The sequence below is a fragment of the Zalophus californianus genome, chromosome 4 (assembly GCF_009762305.2).
Source record: "Zalophus californianus isolate mZalCal1 chromosome 4, mZalCal1.pri.v2, whole genome shotgun sequence".
In the NCBI taxonomy this organism is placed as follows: Eukaryota; Metazoa; Chordata; class Mammalia; order Carnivora; family Otariidae; genus Zalophus; species Zalophus californianus.
The window spans coordinates 24,107,767-24,128,902 of NC_045598.1; the positions used below are offsets into that span (position 1 = coordinate 24,107,767).

Sequence of the window (21,136 nt, forward strand, 5' to 3'; positions counted from 1 at the left end):
CATGAACTGCCTTCCCAACTACTGACCAATGCATAAAGACTACAGAACTACCCCTCAATAAAAAAATAGGAACATAACCTTGTACCAGTATCTTATTACTTTCTTCCTAACCAACTACTTAAAAACTCTCCAGTTCTCTTCCTACAACACTGTCTTCCCATGATTAAATCAAAGAACTCTAAGACACCTAAGACTATAAGGTCATTTCATTACATGCTCTTGCGGTTTAGACAACTATTTAGGCAAGAAGGTACAAAATTTTACCTAACCTGAGGCTCCTGTTTCCAATAAATGAAATAGTGTATTTAGGGACTAAGGAGGAATTTAAAATAATTCCAATCACTTTATGTTCAAACTGAAAACCTTCTTACAACCTACCACAAAGTATCAGGAACTATGCCTTCTTCCTCTCCCTTAACCTCTTCTCCAGCCTTTCTGTCCCTTATAGGTTATCCACAAAGTAGTAACTAATTAGTACTTGCAAAATCAGACAGAATACAGCTGACCCTCAAACAACACAGGTTTGAACTGTGTGGGTCCACTTATATGCAGATTTTTTCCCAATAAACACAGTAGAGTACTATAAGTGTATTTTCTCTTATTTTTAAATAAAATTTTCTTTTCTCTAGCTAACTTTATTGTAAGAATATAGTATATAATACATGTAACATACAAAATATGTGTTAATGGCCTGTTTATGCTATTGGTAAGGTTTCTGGTTAACAGTAGGCTATTAGTAGTTAAGTTTTTGGAAAGTCAAAAGTTATATGTGGATTTCTGACTATGTGGGGGTTGGTGTCCCTAACCCCACATTCAAGGGCCAACTGTATTTCCATGTGACTTAAGAATTTCTTTCTTTCTTTTTTTTTTAAGATTCTATTCATCCATTTATTTGAGAGAGAGAATGAGAGAGAGAGAGAGAGAGAGAGCATGAGAGAGGGGAGGGTCAGAGGGAGAAGCAGACTCCCCGCTGAGCAGGGAGCCCGATGTGGGACTCGATCCCAGGACTCCAGGATCATGACCTGAGCCGAAGGCAGTCGCTCAACCAACTGAGCCACCCAGGCGCCCGTGACTTAAGAATTTCTGATGGAAATTACTTTCAGTTAGATTCAAACCAGTAGCCTAGATACAAAAGCTAAATATTGCAATAATTTCCTAGAGAAAATAAAATACAAATTTCCATTTTCTTGAAATAAGTGTACACTCAATTTTGCTTTTCATTTGTTGAAAATACTCTGCATATATAAACTTTAAGGGCACAAATGGACAAAACTGCCAATGCAAAAATTTTTAAAGATTGTTACCAACTATATCTCCTATAAGCTTAAAAAGCATACTACTGAGTGCCCAGTTTTAAAAACAGTTAAGTTTAAAAGGTACTAGTTGTTTGTAGTGAAAAATTAAAACACTACACACTCACTAGAACGTGGATTCCTTCTTTTTCAACTGGAGCTTTATCATATGTAGCATCACAAACTCGAACCAAAGTTGTCACTCCATACTTCTTAAGTTCCTTTAAAGAAGAATATAAGGGAACATGCTTTTAGAATCTGCAACCAAAACTTTGAAAATGTACTATTATAAACTGAAGCAATGAGACATCATTCTTAGACGAAGATAAAAATCATTCTCATGGTGGCAACATATAGAATGGACACTCAGGCTCTTAGTGGAAGCATCAACACAATCACCTTTATGAAGGACAATTTGGTAACATATCACAAAAACTATAAAAGCACATATACACTCTGACCTAGAAATTCTACTTCTGAGAATTTATACTAACAAAGTAATTAAAGATATACCCAAAGATTTAGGTACCAGTGTGTTCAGCATGGGCTGTTTGGAATGGTAAAAAGATGGAAACATGAATGGTCCAAAACAGGGGAACAGTTACAGAGTATGGCACATCCATACAGGATACTCTGACAGCTATAAAAATAATATTAAAAAGGTTGGGGGAAGATTTTTCCTAAAATATAGTATGATCCTGGGGCGCTTGGGTGGCTCAGTCGTTAAGCGTCTGCCTTTGGCTCAGGTCATGATCCCAGGGTCCTGGGATCAAGCCCCGCATCGGGCTCCCTGCTCCGCGGGAAGCCTGCTTCTCCCTCTCCCACTCCCCCTGCTTGTGTTCCCTCTCTCGCTCTGTCTCTGTCAAATAAATAAATAAAAATCTTTAAAATATATATATATAGTGTGTGTGATCCTATCTATCTGTATATAAATAAATATACACGTATATGCAGAGAAAAACATCCAGAAGCCGGATATTAAGAGTTAAGTATTTTCAAATTGTCTTTTTGTTTATGTGTATCTTCTGATTTTTACACAGTAAGTACTTATTGCTTTTTTAATTTAAAGAAACAAAAGTAGAGCGCCTGGCTGGCTCAGTCAGTGGAGCATGCAACTCTTGATCTTGAGGTTGTAAAGTTCAAGCCCCACAATGGGTGTAGAGGTTACTTAAAAATCTTTAAAAAAAATAAGATAAAATGAAAGAAACAAAAGTAATCTTGAAATTAAGATTAAAAAGTGGTATATTACAAAGCCAACAAACATACCATTACAGGCAGAAGCCTTGCTCCTTTAAAACTTTTCCTACCGTAATGCCTAATCCAGTGACCACCTATCTTCAATGGGCCACCAACATCTTTTTATAGTTGCAGGACAGTGGCCTCTGCCACTTTTGGAGTCTATGACCATGGAATCCACAGGCTGAAAATAGTATCACATAATTCAACCAGGCTTAAAGATGACTGAACCTAAGGGCACACAGGCCTGGAATCAACTTGTACACTGTGTACACAAAGTTAAGAAGCTCTGGGAATTAGAAGTATAAAGAGCAGGAACAGTGACATCCTATAAGAGGTGTCCATCCATCATTTGATTCTCCAAAGAGTCAAGTTATTTTAACTGCTAACGAACTTTATTTTTCACAGAAAGGCCTTCTTCTAAAACAGACTCAGGAAAGTTGTTGGTATTACATGCAGTCAGTTAATTTTAAAACATTTCAAAATACAGATAAAATCCTATTAAAATGAACTCCATGGTAGCCAGTCACAGAAAGGTTACAGAAATTTTTATAGTAAATATTTGTGTCCTTAAGCAAGTCAAAACCTCTTCTGAACTCAGTTTTGCCATCTGTAAAATGTGAGGGGTAGATTAATAATCCCTAGGAGTTCATTCAGCTCTCTAAGTCTACTCCATAAATACAGCAGAGAAAATGAAGGATCTGACATAAAAATGTTACCTATAATACCTTTCCTCCCTGTAAGGTTCTGACCCTTGCATATGATGGTTACTATTGCTAAGTAGTTCTGGAGTAGGTTTTTATCAAAACTGGCTAGAATATTTGAGGCAGACACGGGTTTTTGAGTCAAGAGACAGTTCTACCATATGCTGTGTACCTTTAGGCAAATTACTAAATTACCAAATTGCCCTGAAACTCAGTTTCCTCATCTGTAGGAGGGAGATAATACCAGTACCTATACCTCATAGGGCTATCTTCAGTAGTAAATGATACAATGCATAAAACTGCTTATTGTAATGTTGGATACATATACTAAGAGTTCAATAAATGTTAATTATTTTTATTATTAAAAATATGAACTAACTATATAGAAAGGATATTTTAAAAAAAACCTACTAATCTCTAAAGTCTCCCCAAATTCCATAAATGTTCTTTTAAAAAACTAATTCAACCCAATTCAAAGATTGGTAGGATGACCATCCATATTCCAAACACAGAAATAAATGGCCTTGTATTAAGAGATTTCTTCATAATGCTGTTCATCTATAACTTTACCTATAAATCAATCCAAAAAGTAGACCATACTACAATCTTACCTCTGTGAACTTGTTGAGGGTAGCATTGGTAGGGTTGTGAGTTATCAGAAAACGCATATTCTCATAGGAGATCTCCACAGGGGCTGGACGGTTCATTATGGCAAATAAAAAGTGTGAGCGTGCGTGTGTGGGTGTGATGGGGAAAATGAAAAAAAAAATCAATAAATCTTGAAATGTTTCACAGCAGAAAACATTAAAAAGACCACTAAAATGCCTAATATTGATCAGTGTTTTCTCTATTCAACTTGTTTATTCTTTAAGAAGCTTCTCTCTTCAAGGTAAGCAGAAGTATTTAGAATCCACTTGAATCCAAATTCAACTTGGGCCTCAATGTCTGCAGATGGATACCTTCGGACTCCAAAAAAATCCAACTACATACAAAACTTAAGTAGCCTTTACTACATTTAGGCACTAGTGAGACAAGTTAAAAGTGTAGGTTGCTTTCCACTTTTGTTTACTTGATGCTTAATTTTACTGGAGTCATTAAAAGAAATATGCTTGCAATAAAAAAAAAAAAGCCAACTATTTCTGAGGCCAGTCTCGGTGTCCAGAGTCTTCAAGGCAATGTTAATTATGGCACATAGAACCCCCAAGCTCACTTGTCAGCGAAAATGCTGTGCTGAGCCTGGCAGAAGTCTGCCCTCACGCTCAGAATCGCCATAAATGTGCAACGTATATTCCAACGAAAAACCTAGAAGAGAAAAACATAAGTAAAATGAACTGGAGATTGACAGCATGGTAAACATGATACTCAAAGTCAAGAATACGTTCTCTATGAGTCCAAAGACATCTGAAATGCCACCAATTCTAAATTATTGTCATCTACAAAAACTAGGATAAAAATGTATACCAAGAGTTTTAAGTCAGAAAATTCAAAAGTATGTCTTTCCTTTTTCAAAAGGGGGTTCAACAAAATTTCTGTTTGGTTATTTGTAACTCATTTTTTTTTTAAGATTTTATTTATTCATTTGAGACACAGAGATAGAGAGAGAGAAAGCATGAGCAGGGAGAGAGGCAGAGGGAGAGGGAGAAGCAGCAGCTCCTCGCTGAGCCAGGAGCCCGATGTGGAGCTCGATCCCAGGACCCTGGGATCATGACCTGAGCCAAAGGCAAACACTTAACCATCTGAGCCACCCAGGCGCCCCAACTCATTTTTAAGTGACCTTATTTTTAAATCCATTTAAAAGATTTATTAAGAGATCCTTAAAGAAACCTTCCCTCCACAGACTCTTCATAAAGTTCACAATGATCTTACTCTTCTGCTGTGATGGTTAAGTCCTTCACATATACACTTTGCTTAAAGTAAGATACATCTGTAGGGGCGCCTGGATGGCTCAGTCGGTTAAGCATCTGGCCTTCGGCTCAGGTCATGATCCCAGGGTCCTGGGATCGAGCCCCGAGTCGGAGCCTGCTTCTCCCTCTCCCACTGCTGTTTCCCCTGCTGTGCTCTGTGTCAAGTAAATAAAATCTTAAAAAATAATAATAAAATAAGATACATCTGTAAATAGATGAAGGGTATTTACCAAAATTCCACTTTGAGAATGTAATTCTTTCTATCCAAAGGATATGCATTGGCCCCCAATTATAACACTAGTCCATAAGTACTTTTCAAAAAATTAATTTATTTCCCTTACAACTCTAAGTAGTTGTTACTACCTACAAGGAATGAGGAAAGAGGATCAGAAAGTGAAGTGACTTGTCTAAGGTGAATGTCTTCTGTTAGTCCAATGTTTTTTCCAATGTACCGTAATGCCTGCTGCCTCAACTAATGCATAAATCCCATCATCTCATTTCTAGTCCAGTTAACCCTTTTTTTTATTTTTTGAGAGAGAGAGACAAAGAATCTCAAGAAGGCTTTATGCCCAGCACACAGCCCGATGCAGGGCTCAATCTCATGACCCCAAGATCACCGACCTGAGCCGAAATCAAGAGTCGGACACTCAACCAACTGAGTTACCCAGGTGCCCCTAGTCCAGTTTACCTTTTTACTACTTCTCACAACACATCACTATCTCAAGAGTACAAAAGCATCTAAAGGTCATTGATTCACACAGCATTCTCCTACCCATACCAAAAACAAGATGAGAACGAAAAGTGGCAGAATTTTTAATATTATTTTGGGCTTACTGTACTGAAACACAGTAATCTTTATAGTTAGCTCAGTCAGAGTATCAACATAATCATAAATTGCTCTGGGGGCACCTGGCTGGCTCAGTCGGTAGAGCAAGCGACTCTTGCTCTTGTGGTCATGAGTTCAAGCCCCATGTTGGGTGCAGAGATTACATAAATAAATCTTCATAAATAAATAAATAGATAGCTCTGAAAATAGGGACAAGGTCTAAGTTCTTTCACTTGCCTCTTCTCTAATGCATTAATAAATGCTTATTTAGTAGTCTCTGAAAAGATGACTGTGACCAGATAGAAAAAGACATGAAAGATATGTACTATAGAACCATTTCAGGAGGAAACTAAAATACAATTAAGGAAGAACCAAGGCCTACAAACTTTGAAACCTATTCTATCCACAAGTCTTTTTATGATATTCTTATGGCACTGTATTTTTAAAGTTACATACTTGTGCCAATATTACCATGGACACAAGCACAAAACTCAAACATTCCTAAAATATGAAAGATACATAAGAAAATCGAAATTCAAAATGGCATTCTAAGAACTTCAAAACCTCAGAAGTTATACACTACAGTAAAATCATGAAACTTCTAATACTCAAACTAAGAAAAATAAAAATATATACCATCACTTTCCTAACTATAACCCCAAAACAGCCACCTTAGATTACACATTTCATAGAGTACTCCCTGTGCAGTCAAGGAATTTTAAAGCTAGGAGAAACTTAGAGAGCAAGGACTCTGATCTTTAAAAAGAAAAGAAAAAGAAAAAAAAACAAGATGATATTTGTGAGCAAGAGAGGTTAAATGACAACTAAGACCACATCATTAATTAATAGCAGATCAAAGACAAGAACCCAGGTCTCCTAACTCTATTCATTTTTTCCTTCAGGTTTGACTATGGAGGTATCCACATATTTTTCAAGTCATAATCTTTTTCATGTAGCTGTAACTTTTCTTCAAATATTTGCTTGGATGTTGATCTGCAACTGTGACCTTAAATAAGGGGAGAAAAAATTATTAAAGTAACCACTCAAAGAACAAAGGTTTGCATGCAGTGAAAAGCAAAACATAAGGAAATTCTAACCTGTTTGAATCTCTTTGGTTTAATGATGTTATCACAGCTAATATGTGTGTCAGCTGAGTAAAAGCACTGAAAGACCTGCTTTGTAGTGACAGCCAGGTTTGAAAGGTTACAGCTCTAGCATTAAGTTTTCTACCTAGTCTCCAGTGTTTGTCTGCTCAGCAAACAGAACAAGTTTTATCCCATCTTTCTCCTCCAACCTCGTTTTGGAAGGACCACTTTCAAGGTTAAGGATAATTCATTATTAGATTTTCAATTCTTAACACCATACTGAGATCCCCAGCAAAGGAATTTCCGCCAAATGAAACAGTATGTTCTATCAATGTTAACAGATACATGATAAAAACAAGCTTCTGTTCCTTCTCCCACCCCCAAGAGTTCAATTACACATCAAAAATTAAATGCTCTTGCACCTATAAATTCAGATAAACTAATGTTAATTCCTGTAACAGACATAAGAATACAAAGCAAACAGTCTGTAAAAAAAAAATCATAACCTACCACAGCTGGAAGGTACTCAAAAGTTACAAAGCCCTGTATTTTAGCATAAACTCAGCACCTATACATCTTACAGGAAAACTTTCTTCTAAACTCGTCTCTCTGACATTAAGTAATTTTATCTTTTATAGAACCTAACTTTTAAAATGTTAAATTTTGGACATTCCCATTTCCTATGCAACATTTGCATTTTGAAGCAAAGAAGATAACTTCACTGCAGGATTAGAAAGAATGGTCTGTGACAGAGAAATCCTTTTAAATTAAGGAGGAGGAGAAGGAATGGGAAAGAGGAAAAAGAATGAAGAGGAGTCTGGAAGAACAAGCGAGCAAGAAGCCAACCAAGCTAAGATAGTGTACTACCACTAAGACTAAGTCAGTAACACAACAGAGACTACTTAAAACTTTGGAGAGAGGTATGTCAGAGTTTAAATGTCCTGTGTCAATACTCTAGTGCTAACATCTAACCTAGATGAGACTCAAAAACCAAATGCATGAAATAATACAATAACCATCATTTAATCATGACATATTTTTTTAAGATTTATTTGAGAGAGAGAATGAGAGAGAGAGAGAGAGAGAGAACATGAGAGGGGGGAGGGTCAGAGGGAGAAGCAGACTCCCTGCTGAGCAGGGAGCCCAATGCGGGACTCGATCCTGGAACTCCAGGATCATGACCTGAGCCGAAGCAGTCGCTTAACCAACTGAGCCACCCAGGCGCCCTAATCATGACATATTCTTAAAGTGGAACATTATGCCGAGGTTAAAAAGAATAAAACAGGGTGCCTGGGTGGCTTGGTCGTTAAGTGTCTGCCTTTGGCTCAGGTCATGATCCCAGGGTCCAGGGATCGCGCCCTGCATCGGGCTCCCTGCTCAGCGAGGAACCTGCTTCTCCCTCTGCCACTCCCCCTGCTTGTGTTCCCTCTCTTGCTGTCTCTCTCTCTGCCAAATAAATAAATAAAATCTTAAAAAAAAACCAAAAAAAAAAAACCCAGATCTATATGAGATACGGAAAGATGGCTAAGAGACACTAATAACTGCAAAGAGCACATGATAGTATGAACAGTATATACAGAAATATTTGTGAGTGTTGTACAGCTTTCATACCCATCAACTATCTGGAAAATTACAAAGAGGTAACTGGTTGTCGGGGTCAAGGGGACTGGAGCTGGAGGCCAGAAACATGATTTACTTTATCATAATACATCCCTTTTCAAATGTTTTGCTTTTCCCATGTACATTACCCTTTTTTTTTTTAATTCTAGGGTGATAAAAAACCCTACAATGATTTACAATTTAACCACGTTCTCAAAAGTGCTATAACCATAGGATTATAAAGAGCCTTAAGAGAGCTAAGTCACTCCTGGTCCCAGGCAGGACTATACCTACACAATCCAGACAGTTTTCTTCTTTGTTAAAGATACTAAATTATTGGGGCGCCTGGGTGGCTCAGTCCTTAAGCGTCTGCCTTCGGCTCAGGTCATGGTCCCAGGGTCCTGGGATCGAGCCCCACATCGGGCTCCCTGCTCGGCGGGAAGCCTGCTTCTCCCTCTCCCACTCCCCCTGCTTGTGTTCCCTCTCTCACTGTGTCTCTCTCTGTCAAATACATAAATAAAATCTTAAAAAAAAAGATATTAAATTATTGAGTAAAATTCAGGTTCTTCTATGGCAACTGTAATTCTAAGTTTAAATATATGGAGAATTTGAGGGCAACCCAAACTTATTAGGCATCCTTTTAAAAATCCTGTCAATCCACTCACACCAAGTTTTCCACTCAGAAATTCTCTATTTCCAAGTTAAAGTAAATGATACAATAAACTCTCTAATTTGATGGGTTATGCCAGGATTCACTAAATTAAAACAATACATTATAATATAAATACACAATAAAGAAGTGTAGATCTAAGAAAAAAGTCTAAAAGCAAAGGTCTGGAAAAACAAGTAAGCATACATTTACTGTTACTTTTCTTACCAGAAGTTCTACAGGAAGTCATGCAAATTTGAGTCAGCTTGGTTTGTACAAACAGGCAACATGAAAGCATTATACTGCATATAAGGCTAAAACCTTGCAACAATTTTTTCCTAAAACAAACTCATCTCACTTTAACAAAGACAACTGCACCTCTCTTAAAATAAGTATGAATAATCTATCAAGAGTAAAGAATTCATTCTCATGAAGAGTTAAGACATCTTCCTTACAATTTGGCTAATTAAGAATTTATTAATAATTCACATATTTGTTAGACACATACTATGCATCTTTAAAGTGCACCAAGAGTAGTAAACAAAAATTCTTGTCAGAGTATATCTTGTATTTTAGTTAAAGACAGAAAAAGATAAAATATGCCACTGTTATGGAGAAAAATGCAAAGCAGGGGTATCTAGTGCCAGAAAAGAGAGGGCTTCTAATTTTAAATAAGGCTATCAGGAAAGGCCTCACTGAAAAAAAAAAATGACATTTTATCCAAGACCTGGAGGTGTGAGCCAAACAGATATTTGAAGGAGCATTCTAGGCAAAGGGATTAGCTATTGCAAAGGTTATGAGGTGGGGCCATGCTTGGAGTGTTCTAGGAATAGCCCTCTCTCTGACAAATAAATAAAATCTTTAAAAGGGGGGGGGAGGCTCCTGGGTGGCTCAGTCGTTATGCGTCTGCCTTTGGCTCAGGTCATGATCCCAGGGTCCTGGGATCGAGCTCCACATCGGGCTCCCCGCTCTGCGGGAAGCCTGCTTCTCTCTCTCCCACTCCCCCTGCTTGTGTTCCCTCTCTTGCTGTGTCTCTCTCTGTCAGATAAATAAACTCTTAAAAAAAAAAAAAGAAAAAAGAAAAAGATACACTTTAAAGCAGATTTGTCCACAGACTGGATGTGGGGTCTGGGAAAAGAGTCAAGGCCCTGAGTAATTGTAAGAACTGTACGAAGCCTAACTTAATACAGAACTATTCACACAACAGACCAATAAAATCCTCACAACTATCAAGGAAAAAGTAGGAAAATTCGTCTGTAAAATACTACTGTATCTACTGCATTCTGACCATTTGAGGAAAAATGTATCTTAAAGACTTATTAAAGCGAACTTAACTTTGCTAATTAATCTTCTAGTTAACTGGTCTCAAACTGAAATCGTACTCATCTTTCATAACCTACGCCCAACTCATCAGAGCCTTGTGGAAATAATAGTTCTACTCTCTCTGCTACTTATTTTGTTCATCCCTCTAGCTGCATTCATCAAACTAAAACTGTATAGATCTGGCTCCTTGAACTTAGACAATTCAAATTAATGTTAGTTCCCCTCCCCTACCATATACAGTCCCAGGGAGCTGATAAGGAAAGAGGTATCATTAAATTCTACACAAATTAGGATCCAAAATATCTGTAAACAAGCTAAAAATAGCTTCTTTACTGCTAAAAAAAAGTTTCATAGTTACTCTCTTGGTTATTCCCACTTTTCCACTTCCTCATTTAAGGAGGGAACTTGAGAATCAAGTTCCAGTACAGAAATCAATAATCACTTATATAAAAAGAAATTATGACCTTGATGGTGGGAAAATATCATAACATTTCAGAACCAGCATGAGATACATGGCAGGCCACTCAGAAAGGAAAGGAAAGCAATTAACCAACAATCGCACCTGCTTCTGAGAACAGTGACCGTTATTTACTGAAGTCCTGTGGGCCCTGTTCCCACTCAAATGAAAAGGGAGTGGTTTTCAAATTTGTGTGTACCCTAGTGATTAGAAGTACTTGTCATTTTCTAGTAATTCCTACCTCTACAAATAACTATATGACAAAAATTGCATTAAATATTTTCATTCCACACTTGAGTATTTACTTTTCAATTCTCTACTGTTCCTCTAAAGATTAGCAATTCTCCAGTTGAATTTTCTTGTCCAAAAGTGTTATTTTTCCTTCCATAAATAAAATTTAAATGAAGGTAATAGGACTATGGCCAATTTTCACTTTTTCCAAAGAATTATTCGAATACCAGTAACACCATTAAAAATCCTACCAGCACAATTCTAATATTGGGCATAATCTTATTGAGTTCAGTGAATTTTTTTAAAAATTAAGCTAAACACTTAGCTCTATTAAATTGATTCTATTTATTCATACTTTTCATTTCCGGGCAAAGATATCGTGGCTATCCCTCTTTATGCGCTTTATGTTTAAAGTTTTTGTGCACTTTAAGAGTGCACAAAAAGCTTAATGCTTTTAGTTTATGTGCACTTTAAGATTCCCAAGCTTTTTTTTTTTTTTTAAGATTTTATTTATTTATCTGACAGAGAGAGATAGCGAGAGCAGGAACACAAGCAGGGGGAGTGGGAGAGGGAGAAGCAGGCTTCCCACCGAGCAGGGAGCCCGATATGGCCCTCGATCCCAGGACCCTGGGATCATGACCTGAGCCAAAGGCAGGCAGACGCTTAACGACTGAGCCACCCAGGGGCCCGCCAAGCTTCTTTATTATAAAGTTTAAGCGCATTCTTTTCCTAAATAACTGTGGTAACCTCCTTAATAAATAAAAACTCTCAAATTCAGCAGCATTCCCATATAATTAAATTCTAATATTTGTTTTCTTCTTTTCTTACATCCTTCTTTTAATCTCAAAAGGCTAAGTAATTTTCCTGGAGAACAATTTAAGTCTTAATCATTTTAGTTTCCAACATCACTATACATACATTAATCCAGAACCACTAAATTTATTATTTCATTAATAAAGAAATGTATGAGATTCTGAATTTCAATAGTAAAAAAGCAAATTCGGTAGTGAAAATCAGAAAGGAAGGAAGGAAAGAAAGGAAGAAAGGGAAGAAAGAAAGAAAAAGAAAGAGGAAAGGAAATCCAAAAGGACACCTGGATTCATCCTGTCAACACCACTTTGAAATACTTTCTGAGCTATATCAGGACAGTTAGAATGACTGTAACAGCTGTGAGTTCCCTGAGGTTGCAAAATAGATACTTGGGAAAAGGTTATTTGAATCACCTTTCAAAATAACCTACAGCACAGGAGCAGCATGCAAAGTAAGAACTTCCCAGCTATTGTTAGCATTATTTAAAATACATGTCTTGGAGCTGAGCAGTTTATGGGTCAGCTTAACTCTTTCATTTCCCCATTTTGTCAAATGCATTGAGTATTTAAAAGTCCTGTTCAAATATCCAGCACTACCAAGGAGGGAAGGAAGCTCTCTATGTACAGGATACAGAATAAAAACATTCCAAATTACATCTTGTCAGCATAAATTCTTTTGTTTGAGCCCCAGAAATTTTTCTGCTGTTAAGGCATTTTGGTCCAAGTTTCCCCTAAAACCTGTTAAGGTTACACGTCACTTCCTCTCCTAAACTTGCTTTTTATAAATCACATTGTACTTCACAGCCATCTCTCTATGTACTGAGTATAATACAAGATAAACAGTCAAGAACACAAATCATTCTATTTGGAGCTGCTGGTGGCTTTTTAAAATATACTGTCTACCCACTAATTGTCCAATAATGGCTTGACGTTTATTTTCGTAAAACACAACATTCGCAATCTTTAAAAAACATACAGTGGCAAGCAGTTGTTTCACATTAAAACACGGAAGTGAAGTAAAAATAGAGGTGAAATACCTCTATAATGCCATGTCAAGGGATAATTATTCTTTGCTCACCAGCTTAGTTCAACATGGATTCGCCTTCCTTCTCTTCCCACTTAAAGAATGCAAATTTGATCTTTCTTGTCCTCTTCCTCCAAAATACTTACTGAGATGGAGGACAATATGTCACCTCTGAATGACACTAAAATGCAGCATATCCAAGCTTACAATAAGCATTGTGGAGCTCTTTGCGCATACCATACAAACACTATCCAGGATCAAGATACTAGGAGAATCCATGTGAGTGAAAAATGTCTGATGAAGGACATTAACATTTCATACTAATGCTATATACTTTGAAGACAAAGTATGAGCAGAAATGGAGTAGGATTAATTAGGGACTTCCGAGGAAAGGTAAAACTTTTATAACATGACTGTAGAAACAGTGAAGGGCCGTGGTAGCCTAATAAAGGAAAAAGAGTCTTGGTTAGATAACTCTTAGGAGGCTTTGACCATGCTGAGAATTTCAAACCAATTCAGATGCAATAAAAGCTCTCAGAAATTTAAAAGTATGAGTAGTAGTCAGGGAGCAACTCTCTGCTCAATGAGAGAAAACAAATATGCCACATTGGTGGGCATCTTCTGATCTACAGAGCAGCTCCATAATTAACAACAAGCTTCACAAAAATAGACTCTCAACTTACTAACTCCTACCTCATAGGTGAATTATTTTTCCTAGTAAACAGATATGAGTTTAACTAAATTCTACTTGCTGATAACCTCCAAATGAAGATCTCATTTCACTAGAAAAACAATTCAGGGTATAGTCTATGACTTAAATTTGAAGTGTTCCTCATCTGGAACGATCTAAGTTATTTGAATAATTTAAACCAATCACCAAAAGGAAACTTGTTTGTAACCACACGTGTGGAATGAAGAATAATGTCACTAGAATCTATTGTTTCTCCATCATATCCTTCTCAATTTGCTGACAAATCCTGCCGATGACTCATATCCTTCTGCACTAACCAGTCACTCTGTTCCCTCATGATAGGCTTTTCACCAATAACAGAAAGTAGAAAACACATCAATTTGTTTTGCTACTAAAAGCAATAAATATCAATGTATGTATATAAATCCAATTTATAGATACTGTGGTGATACAATCTAGTGAATGTCTCCTGTAAAAGACTGTAAAAAAAATTATGCTCAAATCTCAAGTAAAACTAAAAGACGACTACAAGAAAGCAGACTGAATTTGAATTCCTGTCAAACGATACATTAGTTAAGAGCCAACATTTTTGACCACTGCAGAAATAAAAACACAAAGCAATTTATCTGATCTGCTAAACCAAATATATCATGTGTTCATTTTATGCCAAAAGAATTAACATTTTCTGAGAAGAATGAAATTTCAACCCAAAAATACTATGAAAGGAATTAAATATCTCTAAAGGTAACGACCATTCTAATCATCAAAATATTTTTTCAAAACAGGCTCAACTAGCAAAAAAAGGGTCGGAGCAGAGCTTAAAATTCTCTAGAGTTTAAAAAGGCAATATTGTGCAATGTAAATATATGCTCAAATGATGAGATTTAGTTTCTAGGCCACTTACAATGGAGTTGATGCTGTGTTACAGAACCTATGGGTAAGAAATCAGTGCAAACAAAAAACATTTGTATTCAAATCATATAAAAACTGTTGGTATAATCTGTCAACTCCTCATAGTCATTTTTCCAGGAAAGATTTTGTGCCCTGTCAGTCTATGCTGATTGAAGAGATAGTTCGGGGGAAACCACGTTAACACGTGCAGAAGGGTCATTTCCTCACCTGGGTCCTGGTAACCCCACAGGGTAACTGAAAATGGACAGAGCCTGCAATGCTGTGCAGCTTCTTTCTTAGAGGTGCTAGAGTAGTGACAGTTTCTGGTTTAGCCTAGACCTCTACAACTCCAAGGAGCAAAAAAACACAAAACAAAACAACATGTAATATCTACTTGAGCTCTACACCCAGCAATCCTATAGGGCTGCAAGTCCCAAGACAGTGGCCAAAGGAGCTCGAAAATGTGGTTCAGTCAAAAAAACAAAACTAGAGAAAGCTACCAGACACCTCTATACGTGTACTACCCCTAAAGATGAGAATGGATAAAAGGCTCTTCTAACATTCCAGATTAACAGACTCCAATCACCATTTCCCAACAAAATTATAATTGCTGGTATCCACTCTTCACTAACAAACCCAAGATATAAAATTATGTGAACTGCAACATCACAGACTCTCACTTTATAAATTTAGAGAATCATCATCAGTTTCTATATAACCCAACGAGTTCTTAAGAAAAATCTCAAAGCAACATCCCCGAAAGACCAAAAAAAAAAAAAAAAAAAATGCAAGTAACTGAAGTATCCTTATATAAAAAAAAACGTAAAAAACAAAAAACTAAATTTCAGACAAAAAGGGCCAATTTCTTTAATGTCCACTAAACTCCTATATAATGACCAGAGTTAACTCAAAAATAAAGTTTAGCAAGAGATTTAAGTACCTTAAGCCCCAAAGAGAAGCTTTTTTATCTACTGCCATCTATTTACTGGTATCTTTAACTTCAATTTCAAAACCTGGAATTCAACAATTGATTCTATAAATCAATCTCCTTATCTGTACAACTGAAAGTGCCACTTACTCAAAGGACTATTATGAATTTTAAATAAGATGCTTTATGATTCAGCATTGTAAGACTCTCAAGGAACAGAGTGTTGAAACCTAAAGCATAATGTTGGAGTTCATAAAGTGTCCTAAGACCGCAAGATCTCTACCACTGCCCTACTCAATAAACATAACTAAGTCTACCATGTTGAAATTTTGGATCTTGATTTCCAGTTGCTCAAATTTTTAAAGATCCCCAACTTTTATAAGTAGTATAGCTGATTACATAGCACTTGAAGAAATTGAGCTAACTTGGGTTTCACTCTAACTTAAGTTTTGCTCTTCCAAGAGCAACAGCTATAAATTTATGTACTGCTCTTCTGCATCTTATTTGTAAATGCTTTTGCTAGAGGCTTCACTGGTTACCAATTCCACATTCCAACAAAAAGGAACAGTACAAATCCTGTTAAGTAAACCTCTACTAAACTTAATGTGTCAAAATTCTATAACTACTACATACAGAAATGCCATCTTTAAAAGACAAAATGTTAAATAGAATGAAGAGTTAAATCTTGGGCGCCTGGGTGGCTCAGTTGGTTAAGTGACTGCCTTCGGCTCAGGTCATGATCCTGGAGTCCCAGGATCGAGTCCCACATCGGACTCCCTGCTCAGCAGGGTGTCTGCTTCTCCCTCTGACCCTCTTCCTTCTCATGCTCTCTATCTCCCATTCTCTCTCTCTCAAATAAATAAATAAAATCTTTAAAAAAAAAGTTAAATCTTAAGAAAAATAAGTATTTTACCTTGCTTCACACAAATGTCTTTTCAAGGAATATAAATATGGGGCTTTCAAACTTTTTAAGAAAGTTGTATCAAAAGCATTCAAACATTTACTCTTCCCTAGTGCCACCACAGTTCAATGATATTGTAAATGGTTTCTGCTTATAAATTTGGTTAGTTCAAATTAAATATTACTTGACTGACTCATGGAGGGAGTGGTTTGACTTTTGCTGTTCTGAGTCAGAACAGACCCAGTTCAGCAGTTCTAAACAATTTTTCATTTGTATAGGTGTCCTAAACTCTAGCTTTTTCCAGTTACTAAATATAACAAACTGTTGCCTTACTAAGAGAAAGGTCTTAGTAGTAATAATACTTTGAATCTATAGTTCAACTTATAATTAACGAAGTGCTTCCACATCTATTTTCTCACTTGATCTTCACAATCTCCTAAGTATCTCATACAGATGAACAGAAACACTTTCACATAGGAGTGACAACTTCTAGTTGACTCTTACCCCAATAAATATACTCTTCCTCTTTCCCCCAAAATAAAAAACATAAAAGGCTGCTGGGTTTCTTTAATCAGACTTTCCTCTCCCAGACATATCCCAGGTGCCTCATAAAAACTATGTCTCAAAGCACACACCCCCTGGGGCCCCAAGAGTTTCAAGGCAGAATCCCCACCCACATAAAAGCCTAGCTTAGGCCCCAAAGAGCCTCAAGTCAGCATCTCCTAAATGATCCCCTTGCCTCCAGCCATCTAGTCTTCTGCATTAAATTCAACATTTCTCATCTGTACAAGCTGCTAGGTCACTGTGTGGTTGAGAAACCTCAAAGTGAGACAACCTACTGTGAGGGTGGTAATGGTATAGTGGAAAAATCAAGGACTCTGGAGTCAGACAGACCTGGGTTTTTAATCCATCTCCAATTCTTATTATCTTGTTTCCTAGGAGAAGTTACTTAACCCTCTTTTGAGTCTCTATATCTCTTCATCTCACCACTGTAAATCATTGAGGGCTCATCACTGTATCCCAAGTGTCTAGCAAATAGAAACCACTCACTATGTGCCAAATAAATGCAAATGAGAACCCCTACCACCTTTAGAGTGTGAGAATTATATATAAAGGGAGTGTATAAAAATATCTGGTGCATAGTAGGCCCTTAATACTAATTCAGTATCCCACTAAAAATTAACAATGCTATTCAATATTTCTGAAAGCACAAAACATGCTAATGATTGAGAAAAAAGACACTCTAGGAAAAACATAATTTCTGACTTCTAATCACATATCGTTTTGGCCTATAATTCTCTTATGTCTACTATCAGCCGTCTCTGCTCATCCGATTGAAAGACTCCCAACTTCTAAGAAACTTCTCATCATTAAAGTGTAAAATCCATTATCAAGGTACTCTTTATCAAGAACCCCTAATTCGGGCGCCTGGGTGGCTCAGATGGTTAAGCGTCTGCCTTCAGCTCAGGTCATGATCCCAGGGTCCTGGGATCAAGTCCCGCATCGGGCTCCCTGCTCCTTGGGAGCCTGCTTCTCCCTCTGCTTCTCTCTCATGAATAAATAAAATCTTAAAAAAAAAAAAAAAAAAGAACCCCTAGTCCCACAACACAAGAATCCATACAGGGCGCCTGGGTGGCTCAGTTGGTTAGGCGACTACCTTCGGCTCAGGTCATGATCCTGGAGTCCCGGGATCGAGTCCCACATCGGGCTCCAGTCCCACATCGGGCTCCCTGCTCAGCAGGGAGTCTGCTTCTCCCTCTGACCCTCTTCCCTCTAGTGCTATCTCTCATTCTCTCTCTCTCAAATAAATAAATAAAATCTTTAAAAAAAAAAGAATCCATACAAAATCCATCCAATCCTGACAAAAGTCCCTAATATACATTCACTATCCAATATGAAACAATTTTTTAAATGTCAAGATTAGAATACAGGCAAACAACTTCTCCCATCTTCACCAACACAAGGGCATGCTGGCAAGTAATTCTGAAGCCTTAAAAATGTGTCATTCTGTAGCCTTAATTTCCTTTTGCACACTGAACAAGGCATAACTTCATTCACTTCCTGTCTGAAACTACTCTAATACAGAGCATGGCAGCAAGTAACTACCATATTCTAATCCACCAGTTCGGTGATTCCAAACAGACAAGCTTGCCTACAGTGATGCTAGAACTGCTAGACACTTTTTATGTATCTTGACAAACTCCAGGGAATAATAAACTGGCCTCTGGTTCTTCATCATCAACGTTACATTATTTTTTTAAGAGTTCTTCTCCAGAATAGTAGAAAAGAGCTAATATCTGATAAAATTTTTTTCCATTTACCTAACGATAAAATACCTTTCACCTGAAAAACTAGCAGTACTTTACAAAAGTCTATGCTTCTGAACACTCTACAGGCAAGAGCCTAGGATCCTGGGCAATAGACAAGATTGTTTTAGTTAGCTCTCAGAGCACCGGACGATGGGATGGCGACCACGTCCTTGACAAATTTAGAAATTTATAGTCATAAAACATGGGGGAAAACATTTACCCTCCCCCCCCGAAAAAGCATTACCTTTCTTTTAAAAATCCCAGAGCCAGAAGACTCTAGTGCCACTGACATAGACTCCTATACCGTTTCCTCAGAGTGGAACCCAAGAACCCAGGGACAAGACGCTCTTGGAAAGAACTCCCTAACCGAGGACACCAGGGTTCTCTGTCGCCGTACACAGCGATCACGATCAACGCAGAGCCTCCAGGATGCCCGCTCACACACTGGACAGTCGCAGGCACACCCTTTCCACGCTCCCTCATCTGCCATTCACCCTCTCCCCAACCTCCCTCTCTCACACTGCATATTCCCCCCACACACTCCCCCACTCTACCCCATACACTCAATGCTCTCCCGTTCCCACCTCCTCACTCTCCCCCATTTACCCTCTCGCCCACGCGCACTCCTCCCCACACCCCCACTGTCCTCTACACTCTGCCAGCACTCACACACACACATACTGCCTCCGGACACGGCCCCCCAACTATCTCATCCACACTCCCCCCCCAAACTCCGTCTTCCCTCACCCACATGCACACCCAGCTCTCTCCCCAACTCATACTGTCCCCCTCAAGCACGCAAACTCCCCCCACATACAATCCACATTCTTCCACACGCACGGTCCCCCCCTTCCTCACCCACCCTCGTTCTCCACGCTTCCCGGCCGCGCTCCCCCCGCCCCCGGCCCGGCCCGGCCCTCCTTCCGGGGACGTGTCTCGGGCCTGCACTAATGGCTGCGGCGCCTCCCGCCCTCCCCTTCCCCGAGGCCCGGAGCCGGCGCGGGGGGCCGCCCGGGAGGAGCGCACTCACGCTGGCGAGCTGGGAACTGGGCATTGAAGTCTGGCGGCGGCGGGAGCGAGGAGGCGCCTCTCTCCTCAGTCACCTCGGCGGCGGCGGCGGCGGCGGTAGCGGTGGCGGCGGCGGCGACGACTCCCCCCCAGCCTCGGCGCGCGACACCCGGCCCGGCCCGGCGGCGGCGGCGGCGCGTGTCCACGAGTCCGTCTTGCTGCTGCTACGGCCGCCGCTGCGTCTCCTGCTGCCGCCGCTGGCCCCGCTGCCGCCGCTGCCCTGTGGCGTCGCCTCGCGCCGTACCCGGCCGCCGCTGCCGCTCCAGCCGCTACCGGACGGACGACGGTTACAGCCCGGCCGATCGCGCCGCCGCCACCACCGCTGCGCGCGCAGCCGGAACCAGCTCCCGCCGCCGCCCCTCAGGGGGCGCTGCGGGGCGCGGCGCGCGCGCCCACTGGCCAGCCCCCCCGCGCCCGCTGACTGGCTGGCGTGCCGGCTCGCGGGGCGGTTGGGCCCGCCCACCTGCCCCGCGGGGCGCTGACCCACTGCCCTCGGCGCCTCCCCCTTCTCCTCCTCTTGGTTCGTTCCTTTCCGCACTCCCGGCTGCGGAAGGCGCGTCCATGTGACCGGGGAAGGGGGCGGAACGTGGCCAGGGGAGTCGTTCGCCCACGCCGCGGCCCCCCCACATCCCATCCGCACCTGGGCAGAGGCGAGGGCCAGCGGCCGCCGTGTGACCTGCAAGGTCGAAGGGCTTTTTCCGGCATCCCGAGCCGTGAGGCCTGGGGCCAGATCCTGATGGGACGGGGCGGCGACCGAGCCCTTTGCTCGGGGATTTCCAACTCAGAAGTGACAACCAGGGCAGCTCAGTTCTTGGCTGTCCTTCCTCGAGGCCCCAAATAGCGTGCGTGCGTCTGCAATTCTGCAATTGCGAAGGACACACACACCCCTATGAATCCTTCCTGACCAGAATTCAAACTTTGGGGACGTAGCATCTTGGGCAAGTTATTTCCTCTCTCTGAGTATTCTAAACTATTAAATGGAAATAGTTTTCAGCTACCTCATGGGGCTTTTTTTACGTATCAATGACATAATGTATGAGAAATGCCTGATAAAGAGAAAATCCTGAATTTAAAGGTTTCCAACCAAATGTCCCCTTTAACGACAGAGATTATCCTAGAGATTCCAGTATTCTCTCTTGCATTTGGAAGGTGACCAGAAATTCTTTAATTCTTTGTCAGACCACGAGTTCTGAGTTTTGGTTTGGAAAA

The 21,136-nt window shown here is 39.7% G+C and overlaps 1 protein-coding gene across 3 annotated transcripts in view; it reads right to left on the reverse strand.

The window, feature by feature from the left end:
• The window catches only part of PTP4A2 (protein tyrosine phosphatase 4A2), a 30,076-nt gene extending 9,362 nt beyond the window's left edge, over positions 1-20,714 (reverse strand). The window contains exons 1-3 of one of the 3 annotated variants that reach the window (XM_027607456.2): positions 20,568-20,714; positions 3,844-4,534; positions 1,421-1,513 (exon numbers count right to left, since the gene is read on the reverse strand). In XM_027607456.2, coding sequence (XP_027463257.1) covers positions 1,421-1,513; positions 3,844-3,939 — 189 coding nt within the window. In that variant the 5' untranslated portion in view covers positions 3,940-4,534; positions 20,568-20,714. Of the gene's footprint in view, positions 1-1,420; positions 1,514-3,843; positions 4,535-19,103; positions 19,286-19,889; positions 20,267-20,567 lie in introns of those variants that run through there. The other 2 variants (XM_027607450.2, XM_027607465.2) reach the window with 2 other exon arrangements.
• Between the last annotated feature and the right edge of the window lie 422 nt (positions 20,715-21,136).